Source organism: Gopherus flavomarginatus, chromosome 3 (genome assembly GCF_025201925.1).
Source record: "Gopherus flavomarginatus isolate rGopFla2 chromosome 3, rGopFla2.mat.asm, whole genome shotgun sequence".
Taxonomy (NCBI): Eukaryota; Metazoa; Chordata; order Testudines; family Testudinidae; genus Gopherus; species Gopherus flavomarginatus.
Window position 1 is genome coordinate 22,267,625 of NC_066619.1, and position 12,297 is coordinate 22,279,921.

Sequence of the window (12,297 nt, forward strand, 5' to 3'; positions counted from 1 at the left end):
AAGTGTATGCTCCCGTTGAGGAAGTTTGCTCTAAAATTAAGAAATGTCGGCCAAATGAAAACCAGATACTATACATCTATTTTTGAGAAGACGTTAGTTTTTGTTTTGGTTTTTTTTCAGGGATTCACAGAACTCCTTCCTATAGACTTGATTAAAATTTTTGATGAAAACGAGTTGGAGGTTAGTAGCTTTACATGACTTTGTTTTGTGGACAGTAGATCAGTGCTGCATATTCTTAGAAATGCTAGATTCTGGAGGGAATGGTGTGTGAATGGATTTGAAGGAATGGGTAGATTTCTCTCTAATTATTTAGTCTAGTTGAATGTGTGTTTTATATCATCATGATCTAGAGTGGAGAGAGATGCTTTTCATTAAATTGGGGGTGGAGGGCAAACATGTTTGCACAGACTGAGCTAGGTCCTTAAGTATGTTCAGAACTTGCTGATTCAACGACAGATGTGGTCCCTGTCTCGTTGAGCATACATACTAATAACATTCATCCTAGTAGAGTTCACAGGTCAACATTCTCCAGGAACTCTACTAGAGATAGGAGAGCTTCCCTTTGTATTTGTATAAGCACTGCCTACCAGTTTAAGAGGAGACAGCGGAGGGAGGGGTTAGCACTGTTTGTGTAGGTATTGTGTTTTCCTTTGTGCACCGTTTTCTATTAACATCCTAACAATTACATCCATACTTAGTTATTAATGTGTGGCCTTGGAGATGTTGATGTCAATGACTGGAGACAACACACCATCTACAAGAATGGTTACTGCCCAAATCATCCTGTCATCCAGTGGTACTGGAAGGTAATACTATTTACCCCCCTCTTTTCATGATCTTTCTATTTCTGAGATGAATGCTGCATTGTATGATGTACATTTTGGTGTGAATTCTGGGTTTTTTCTCCATGAAAACACCAAACAGTATCTTCTCCACACACCAGATAATAACTACCATTCTTCTTTTGTTGGTTGACAGAGTTCAACATATTTGTTAATGATCTGGAAAAGGGGGTGAACAGTAAAGTGGCAATGTTTGCAGATGATACACAGTTATTCAAGATAGTTAAGTCCAAAGCAGACTGCTTGTACTGTCACCTGTTTAGCAGGCTACCAGGTCTGAGTGTGTGTGGTTTTTTGTTTTATCTTTTTGTGCTCTGCTCTCTTCTACGCCTTGAACTGATTTTTCCAATGTTGATGTTTCAGCTCTCCACATATTTGTATACTGTCATTGTGTCTCCCTGTGATCATTACTTAGCCTAGCTACACATACTTAGTTCTCTTAATATTTCCTTGATAACAAAGAGTACAGTCGCATCACAGACATGTAGAGAGGAGATATTTCCACTTCCCCGGATTTGATGCCTCTGCACATACAACCCAAAGTCACCCTTTGTTTGTTTTTTGTTTTGTTTATCATGCAGTGAGCTTGGCTCTAATTTGCTATCTGCTGCCACAGCTGTTTTTTTCCATGCTGCTTTCTTTCAGCACTGATTGTTCCTCCCAATTTAAATCATCCTAAGGTTAGCCTTCTTGTAGCACACTCTTCCCCAAAAAGCCCTTTGTATAGACATGAGAACTTCAGTTTTACTGTTACTTTTTCTGCATAATGTTTTAGAAGTGTCTCCTTTTTTACCCTCTCCCTCCACTCTCCCAATCTAGTTTCCCTTTCGCATGTTGCTCTGATGTTCGTAGCAGAATAGGAAGCTAACCCACAATACTGGTTTGATTTTTGCGTCTTCAGCAGTTTACGCGGTCATTTTGATTCTCACAGATCTTGTTCTTTGCCTCGTTCATTAATTTTTCAATTCAAGGTACACCTGTACTTGCTAAATACTCAGCTGTTTTGTCAGGGAGGCAGGAGTGTTAGCGTAAATAAATGTGAGCACTTGTGCCTACGTGGGCTGAACATAAAGCATGAAAGATAAATCTGGAGCTATGTGCTTTACTGGATAAGGACATTGAGATGTGTTTGCCTTCAGTAAAAGCAATAGGCTCAAGATATATAAATGCTACCCTGCTCTTTACATTCATCCAGTGGCTAGAATAGCCGTAATATACAGGTGTATAAACCCCATATCAAAACAATACCTTAGGGAATAATTTGGTGTAATAAATATAGAATTTGTCTGTGGTCTGACTGCAGCACATCCAGTTAAGTGAATCTAATCAAATTATATCATAGAAGACAGTAGCAAGGAATTGCATCCTACAGTTTTAAGGAATCTCTGTCATTTGCTTTTCTGTGCCTTCTGTTAGAAAGATTCATTTCACACACTTTGCTTTCTGTAGCTGTTTATATATGTCAGTCTCCTTTAAGTGATTGTGCAGGCGCCTATAGTGGGATGTAACTATGAACAAAACACATCTTGAAGAACAACAGTTATTGTATTACTCCAGGGGAATTCTGCACCACTACGCAATGCAGAATTTTGCAGAAATTAATGTTGGGCACACAGAATTTCTTTTTTTCCCCACAGAATGGGCTGCAGAGATGGTGACTGCCACTGGGGGGCGCTGGACCAGTAAGAGCCAAGCTTGCAAATAGAAGACAAGGCTAGGTGGGAGGGGGAGGGAACTGGAGGGTTCCCAGCATGCTCTGAAGCAAGGAGGCAGTGCACACAAAACTCTGTGTAAGCCTGAGACTCAGAATCAAGCTGTTTCTCCCTCTGGATCCCTGGGCTGGGGAGGGGGGAAGGAAGGAGAGGGGTTGAGGGTGTCTGAGCTGGGGGCCCCCCAGATGGGCTCTGGGGGAAAGAAGGGGGCAGAAAGACAGGAACTGTTTAACTTTCTGCTCCTGGGGAAAATTTTGTGTGTGTGTCTGTATTGTTACAGACATACTTGCTGACAGGTATTTTGAAATAAATTACCAAAATAATTGAAACTGGAGTTTCAATATAGTGTTATTTTGACAAATACAATTTTCAGAATTTTAAAATATTGTGCACGAAATGTTTAATTTTTTGGTGCAGAATTCCCCCAGGAGTATTTTACAGGTAAGTAACTATTTTTACTGATTGTACCAAAAGGAAAGTCAACTCATCCAAAATACTGAAGTAACGTGTACTACTCCCAACTGTTGCCAAAGCAGTGGGCTGTTTTGACCTAATGGCAGTTGAGAGAAGTCTCTTTATCCAAGATTAGAAAGGCTGGTATCACGCCAGCAAAAGAAAATACTGTAAGACTCACCAACCTTTGAAGTTATCTATCTAGTTCTTGTGCAACAATACAAATGAATTTTTTTTTAATCCACCTGATGCCTGCACACACTGTTGTATCATGTGATATAGCCTGCTGACTCTCTCTTTGTTACTAGGCTGTCTTACTGATGGATGCTGAAAAGCGTATCCGGTTGTTGCAGTTTGTTACTGGGACATCACGAGTGCCTATGAATGGATTTGCTGAACTTTATGGTGAGTTAAAAATTGAAGGTACTTAAGGTTGTTTAGCACTAAAATCTCTTTATTTTTGCTCTTTGAAATGGGTTGGACCAATTCTGAGTAGGATACTGGGTCAGTAAGAGAACCTATGCATGATAGGGTTATTACAAGATGGAAGTTTTCACTCCATTGTCAATTGAATTGCTCCTTCCCAACCCAAAAAACCTATGGAGGCTTTATGACAGCAGCTGTGGAGGGCATGTTCTTGCTCTCTGCAGGAATAAGCTTGATAGGGTAAAGGGTGCGTATGTGTGGCTGCAGCTGTGCAGATTGGAAGCCCACCAGTACATCGCTTTTGCAGTGTTAATGTATACTTATTTCGTGGCATTATATACATTGCACCTAAAATTAACTGTATGGAATAATGAGTAGATAGTATTTAGAAATATGTGGCCTGATACTTAGCATCTTTAACTTGTATGTTCACATCAGTGAAGTTTACCAATTATACAAGCCGAGGATTTAGCCTATAATTTTGCAAACATTTAATTTTAAGTTATAGCGTTTAAGTAGTCTATCTAAAATCCAGTACTTAAACTATACTTGTGGAGTTTTTTACTCTTTTTGTCCAGGTTCAAATGGTCCTCAGCTGTTTACAATAGAGCAATGGGGAAGTCCTGAAAAATTGCCCAGAGCTCACACATGGTGAGTAATGAAAACATAAAATTAAGGAGTTTATGGATTGTTACACTGCCAAAAAAGGATGGATACTGGTGATCAAATTTGCCAGGAACATACTCTATCTTAGGATCATGTCTTTGTGCTATAGAGACAGTTTTCTATAAAATGGGATAATCTCCAACCTTGTGCATTCACTGCCACAGTTCTAAACATTCAAGGAGTTTAGAATTATCTGCTCTCAAACTGCAGCCGGCATGAAACTGACAAAATTCCAGGAACTAGCCAGCTCAATTTCAATCTGTTATAACTGCTTCTCTTAGTTTCCAAAAGGTTCTTTGTTTAATCCTGTCCAGCACATTAAAAGCTGATTTATATTAGAAAGCTAATAGGTGCAAACCCCTAATGTAGATGCACTTAAGCCACTTCAAATCTGACATACTTTTATTTCGGTAAAGAATTTGTTCTATAAGACAGTGATCCAGTTGTCCCTTAAAGGTGGGAGACATTTCTCTTGGGCTACAGCTGATATGTTTTAATGTATTTGTTGCACAGAAGGGATTCTACCTGAAAGCTTTTTCACCTTATTTCAAGCAATTGCTACTCCTGTACAGCAGCTGTTAATTTTCTATTAAATCTGAAGGAACCCATTAGTCTGCAAATTGCCTTAAGCACTTGGCAATTAAGCCCATGTGCTAATGAGATGGAAGTGTCTTCTATAACAGTTTTAATCCCTTCTGCTAAAAGACTTTTTTTGTGTCTCAAATATAATTTACCTTTTAATCCTGCAAGGTACAGAGCAGTGCGACCTGATCCACCACATCACTTGTAGCACGTGACTAAGTGCTTTGCTGTATCCGGATCAGAGCACTTAACACCTTTGATGGTCAAGCCCCAAGTCTGACATTTTTGCCATATCGGTATTATGCTGGGGGAATCTTCTGCCTGGATCTCTTTCCCTCTTACCATAAAAATACTTGTTTTAAATTAATATGAAAACACTTGTCGGTGTTTGCATCCTAAAGTTTGCTCTGTCGCTTGATAGAAATGGTGAGCTTTGAACAATACAGACTAGTGCATGGGGCTGTTTACAGTGAAAAGTAGATTGTACAGAGAGGGGGACAGTGCTTCTGAGTGGCACGAGGAAAGGAACAAAAGTGCCTCACATTAGAAGTACATTACTATTTTGGCCCTTGTTTCATATGTCTTACAGAATTACTACCCCTTCCTCTTTCTCTCTGAGAAACTAATGAATGGAAATAAATACGTGACATGGGAAAGCGGGACTGGCCATTGCCCAAATAGAATCTACTTCAAAAATCTCTTGTTCCCCTCCTCCCTCTCTCCCTCAATCAGTCCTACTTTTGCAGGCAGCTTTTACTCTCATCACCACATACCTGGGTTCAGTTTCAGTGAATAACTTTTATCCTCTTCCTTGAAAAGTGGATAGAATGAGCTTTATGAAAATCTGTGAGCCAAACAAAGCACAACCACAGAAAAACACACTGTGCACAGGAGCAGCTGGTTCCAAAATGCTCCATCTGCCCCTGCCTTGTCAGACAATTCACTGAAAAGCAGAGGCCTCAGCCCAACTGACTTAATTTAGGTTAGCCAGACACATCCATAAAATTCAGATGACAGGCACTGAGAATCTGTGAAGCAAAAAAAACCCCCAAAAGATTAATTATTGTGAATGTTTTCCATGTATGGAAGCCCTATAAAATAAATGGGGCTTCAATGCTTTGTGTTCTATAGAAAATAAAACTTACAGCATTTAACAGTAATCACCTTTCTATAGGTTTTGAACCATCCTACAGAATTCTATAGCAGGATGCTGAACTTACTTACAGAACAATTTCTGTTATCTATTAAATTATCAAGGATGTTTTCAAAGAGTCTTCTCTGTTTTTTGTTGCTGTTCCCACTCCCCTAGAGGGAAAATGAGCATCTGACCTTTAAATTCAATGCATCTCTGCCATGTCTTTGGAACTGATACAACTCTGTCTCAAGTCTGGTTTCGTATAGAAAGAAACAATTAAAAATACATTATTTTTTCTCTTCCAAGTAGATTTGACAGTTTTTCAGTCTCATGTCTGAATGGGAAGAAAGGGCTGGTTATCTGTGGATACCAACTTCAGAGCAACCAGGGTTTTTAGCAAGGGCACAAGAGCTTAGGAGAAAAAGGAAATGATGTAGCTGGTTCCATTTAGACAATAAGATAACACCTCCCTGATGAGGCGTCCAAATTATTTGACCTCCGTATATTTTTTTTACTTTAAATTGATTATCAAATGATACTTTTTCCCCCTTCAATTTCAGCTTTAATCGCCTTGACTTACCTCCTTATGAATCTTTTGAAGATTTACGAGAGAAGCTTCTTATGGCAGTTGAAAATGCTCAAGGATTTGAAGGAGTGGATTAAAACAGCTACTTTTTTTTTTTTTTTTCCCATCGAGCAAGTTCTGCTTGAACTGTTGAATTTGCCTAATGGACATTAACAAGTGACAATGGCAGAACAGTTGCACAATGTTGGTTCATGGAGCAAACTCTCTTCTACAGTGCAGTTGCCTAAACTCAGAAGTTTGAACTACAACCTGTGGATAACACTTCTGATATTTCCACAGTAAATCACCAACTGGTTGACGTGTACTCTAATTACATTTCAGCAGGACTTGTTCTATTTATGTTGTGCCTCTGTAGGCAAAGCCCTTAATAAATATTTTACATACTTTCTAATGACAATGAATGGAATTAATCACTTTACAGGTATAGTATTACAATTCATGTTTACTTTTTACATGATTTAGACATTTTCCGATTTTATTTCATCACAATTAAAAATGTCATCTACTTGGAAAAATGAGCATTTTTTCTTATCTTAATTTCATACCAGACTTCATGCCAGTGGCATTTTTACTTTCAAAATGCATTTTGAGCCTTGTCCTCCCAACCTGTTAAAAAAGCTGGAGTAAGAAAAGCTGTGAGAAATTTTCTGCAGATGGAATATATTAATGGCAAATCTAATAGCTTTTCATTCAGCACATTAATATTTTCTGTACCCAGAAGAAAAAGTACAGATTGGATGTTACATTTTTGTATAAATCAATAGAATAGTTACAAGCTGAGAGAGGATCATAACATAGCATGCCAAATCTCACGGTCAATAAAGAAATCACCTCATTATTCCTTGGTAATATTTATGTGTACTATAAAACATTTTGGGATAGGGTTGGCATTATCATTATAGGAAAAAATGCTTAACCCGGTCATTAACTTTGTACAGTGATTCTTTTACTATCCTTTCCTCTTTACTATTTGCAATGGAGGCATTTTGAATGAAACCTGGCTCTGCTTGATTTGGAACTGTGGAAACCAGATCTGTTTTGTCTCCTATTTGTATGCATTTGCTAATGATACCTAAATAACAAGATTGGGTTTTTTGTTTGTTTCCAACTGCACCAACTCTAAAGGCACTTTATGTAACACATGGAGGTCATATCTGTTTTTTATCATAAACATTAATGTGATTATATTCCTTCTCACTGCACATGTCTTTCGGGTGCAATATCTATCAATTGTGAATTTGGCTGCTGCTGCTGTATAAAAACCAGATGTAGAGCTGGGCCTGCAGACGTTCTCACCAATTGTTTTTTGTGATTTTTTTTTTATTCAATCACAAAGATTTATTTAATATATACAGTTATCTAATCAATTTTGTTACCTATGACATGTTGCATGCTTAAACTATAATGCCTGAGTTGTATCTGTTGTGTGATAGATTAAAGGCAAAAAGAGAAGACTTGCATTTGATCCACTGAAGTTAAATGGTTAACATAGCAGTAGGATAGGTTTGAGGGTATGCGTTCAGCAATTTGATTATGTTCAGCTTTGTGAGGTTTTTGTCCATCTACGTAACACACTTTGTTGTTTTTTCTAAGAACCCGACTAACACTTATTCACAAGCAAGATGACAGAGTGCAAGAATATCTGAAACAATTTCACCCCTTATTGCCAAGAACTGAGCTTTTTTTAAATTTATTTTTATTATTATTATTTTTTTGGCACATGCAATCTGCTGCCAGCAACACATTCAGCAGCAGTTGCAAGCAGGGAGTGTAACAAGTATTAACTCTAGCAATGAGAGCTAATTTAGCAAAACTCATCAAAGCTAATAACATTCAGCAAATGCTAATTTGTCAACCTTTGACTGGCTTGGGATGCAGCCTCCGTTTGCTCACAGAAGTTTGAAGAATCAATAGGTGCATGAAGAAGTTTTGAACCTTCTAATTTGAATGTAGATTAAGGTTAATTCCCTTTCCATATTAATTTTATTTTAAGACATTCCTTTTTTCCCATCTGGTGAGCTGAAAACCTGGACATGAGAATGAAGTGGGCTGGATCTGAATAGATGTAAAATACTATTTTGATAGCCTCTTACACTTTTAGAGAGTGGGATCTGATCTTTCTAATGTATATCTACATGCCAAACTTCTGTAGCTAGGACATGGAATTGCCTTTAAAAATTTGTTGTACTCCATGGTCAGGGTTTTTTTTGTTTTTTTTTAAACAATGTCTTAATTGGAAGAGTTTTTGTATGTTTGACAACATTTTGCTTCAGTGCCATGTAACAGAACCTTATTCCAAGGACTCCTATGAGTTTTTGCTATAGACTTGAAATATAAACTAACGCTTGTGTAATAAGGCATAGTGTCGGCTAGCAGTTAGGCTGGGGGAACTGGGAGTCAGGAGACTTGGGTTAAATTCCCAACTCTGCCATCACTCTCACTGTGACTCCTTGCTTGAGTCATTTAAATTCTGTGCCTGTTTCCCCATTTGCAAAATGGGCTTCAGATCTGTGTGCAAAGACGAAAGGCTCTGTATAACTGCAAACGATGAAATAACAGAGCATAACTTTCTAAGATCAGGCTTTTAGAAAATTAGGCTAACGTCTTTTCAGATCCACTTACACATAAACTAAGAATAGAAACTCCAAAAGACTTGAGTATACATTACTGTATTGAGGTAAATTCCTGTTAAGGAGAAAATTTGTATTTTTAATCACTGAAAGTACTCAGTGTTGGAAAATAAGTACAAGAAATGTTTCTCAAAAAATATCCCCCAGCCCCTTAGAGTCCAGAGAACTTAAACCTGACTGTAGAAGTGAGTCTGTCCCTTTTCGTCAGGGTCTCTAAGAGATCCAGAGCTGGTATTTCAGCAAGTAATCCAGGCTATTACCAAGGTAAATTTATAATGTGCAAAGTGAATTGTTCAGTCTAACCCCTTTATTGCACAAAGTCTTATGTGTTGCATACTAGAAGTTCTTTTTCGTTTGCTAACAGGCAGTTTCTGAGCAGCACAATCCTTGGCCTTGTCTACACTTGGATTTTAGCCACCAGTGAAGTTGTATTGATGTAGCTGAACTGGTGCAAACCTCTAGTGTAAATGCACTGCACCAGTGCAAAGCAGATGTTGCACTAAGGTAGATTATCTTAGTGGCTAAAAACCCTATTGTAGAAATGCCCCCTGTGTCAGTCATTACCACCTGTGGAATCTGTTCTTTAAACCCAAGGAATTGTCTTCAATTTTGCGAATGACTTGTGTGAGGTCCAGGTACGTAGCGTGTGCTTCAGCGAAACAGCACCTATAAGGGAGTTTGATTCTATTCTACAGATTACTTTGTAACTAAGAACTGTATATGTTGAAGCTGTTTTTGCATTGACTATTAGGATATAAAGTAGATTCCTTGGAGTTTCTCTTCTAATACACTGAACCTCTTAGAAGTTCTTCTGGAATTCCTGACACAGTTTTTGAAGGACTCTTTCTAGGGAAAGGTGGCTAAATGTCTCATTTATTAAACCTTAATTAATGAGGACATTACTCCATTTGGACTTATGCTCTGACTTGGTGCCTTTCTTTAAAATTCAAATACTGTATTCACATTTATTCACCTTGACTATGTACGGATAGTTCACCCTCTTAACCATAAAACAGATACTTTTGTAAAATTTGTATTTTAAAAAAGATTCTGTCTGGCCAAATTATTGTAATTTCTTGCTCACATCAAGTCTTTCATATCTCTGGCTTTCTTGTAACACAGGTCAGTTATGTATCGTAATTCCAGCATTTATTCCTAATTGATGGAAACTCATTATGATTGGACCTAATTTCTTCCTGAAAATTTATCTTCCTTTTGTCTTGCCACTGAACATAACAACATAAAAAAAATAAAGAGGTGAATTTGTTATTTCACTCTATTTTATTTTTAAATCTCTCATCCTAGAGAAGACATCCCTATCTCTGAATTTCTTGTGCAGGGAGGGCAAGCTGCATGCTCGCTTGTAATATTTTCTAACAAACCAGCAGAGGATGCTGCTCTACAGACTAACCAAGTATCTCATTCCCTTCACCCCCAATCTCCACTACCCCAAAAGACATCCGCTACCTCTGTTACGTGATTAGCCTTTACTGACTGGTGATCGAGACTGCAGAGTTCGGTATCATCCTTGCAAATCTCACTTCTGAGATATTGAATCTGTTCATATACTTTGCGTGAAACCCTGGCCTTGATGAAGTCAATAGCAAAACTCCTACTGACTTCAGTGGGGCCTGGATTTTACCCTTTGTGTTCTGGAATTTATAACCGGGAGGAATAAGTGACACATTTGGACCACTTTTTTTCAAATATATACAAATAAGTACAGTATACCCAACTATATACAAAATCAAATTTTTAATAGGTAAGAAGAAAAAGAAAAAATCCTTATTACCAGAGTGGATATTTTTACAAGCATGAGGATGTTTTTAATAGCAAAAGTCTTTTCTTTTGCTTGTATGGAATTTTGGAAAAAAACTCTCTTCCGACATCTGTTAGATGTTGCACTAAAAAGCGATACTTGTTTGAAACGCATGGGAAAATTGTTTTGCTAAAACTGGAATCTAACCCATATTAATGTTACATATCCCTCAGGTCTGTCATACTGCACACATAACATTACATTCATATCACATGGCCACCCCCACAAACCATATTTATCACATGCCTCTATACTTCTAAGCCATCTGGATTTTCTTATGTTGCTCTTTCATTTAGAATGTCATGTTTTCCTCTTTCAGTTAACGTCAATGACGCTTTTGTTCTTTTTTACCACTATATATACCTATACACAGTGTATACCCACATACAGCAGTACATATATGTAATACATTTTTATACTACTTTAATCAATTCTGTGTTCAGGATTGGCTTCTAAAGAGGCTTGTGAGCAGTTTGTCTCCAATGCAGCTTTAGCAAAGCCATGCCATAGTGAATACGTTATGATTCTCAGAACCCAAATAAAACCACTAGAAGGTGATTTTGCTATGCTCTGTGTTTGTGAACTTATGACCTTTATTCAAATTTAAACCTGAAATGACTACTTCCAAAGGTGAAAAATAGTTTCAAACATTCCAGATGAAATTCACTATCTTTCGTAACTTTTTATTGTAAAACGCCTCAGAATATGAGGCTATTTAAAATTATACTAAACTACATTAAAATTGATTTAAAAAAATTCTGAAAACTACTACTTATAAATAATGCTCATTTTCACAATCAAAATAGCTTTAAAGTATTGTTGGATTTGATACACAGTGGAAAATGTTTTTTGTTTTTGTTTAAGGACAAAATCACTTTTTCCATTTATTTTCTTAAGAGAAGTGAAGGAGATTGTAGTTTGTTTTCCTGAAGGCAAAAGATCAGTGTGACAAAATGAAGTTGTTGTAATGAAATGATGCAACTTGTTTAATATTTAATAAAGAATTATGGAAGCTGGAACATTTTATACTTCAAATACATGGTCTGTCTAATTGAAAGTTTGTTGTATTGTGTTAAAAGGGGTGTAACTTCCAGCAAAGTTTGGGGGTGGGGGGGAGGATGCAGGGAAGTAAACAATGGTAATCAAAGCACCTATGTACAATTTATCTGAAACATTACTACCATCCAGGTACTTCACCTCTTTTCTTTATAATTACTACCTGACAGTTGTTGACTTGCACAATTAATGCATGGTTAGTATGCACACAATATACTGTTTTACACATTCTTTTGAAGGAATGCCATGGTATTAAATACAGAACCTCCTTCCCCCCACACACATCTCCCTACACCTAACTCATGCACCAGCGCTAAGCTGTTTTTAATACCAAAAAGTAACTTTTGTTAAAATTATTTCAGCAGATGCAAGATGCAGACGATTCAAAAT

The 12,297-nt window shown here is 37.4% G+C and overlaps 1 protein-coding gene across 12 annotated transcripts in view; it reads left to right on the forward strand.

Moving 5' to 3' along the window:
* NEDD4L (NEDD4 like E3 ubiquitin protein ligase) overlaps window positions 1–11,870 on the forward strand; it is a 359,045-nt gene extending 347,175 nt beyond the window's left edge. For all 12 annotated transcript variants that reach the window (XM_050944652.1, XM_050944654.1, XM_050944655.1 and 9 more), the window contains 5 exons: window positions 121–180; window positions 699–806; window positions 3,316–3,412; window positions 4,012–4,084; window positions 6,377–11,870. In XM_050944652.1, the coding sequence (XP_050800609.1) occupies window positions 121–180; window positions 699–806; window positions 3,316–3,412; window positions 4,012–4,084; window positions 6,377–6,479 (441 nt within the window). In that variant the 3' untranslated portion in view covers window positions 6,480–11,870. The remainder of the gene's footprint in view (window positions 1–120; window positions 181–698; window positions 807–3,315; window positions 3,413–4,011; window positions 4,085–6,376) is intronic.
* Window positions 11,871–12,297: the final 427 nt, after the last annotated feature.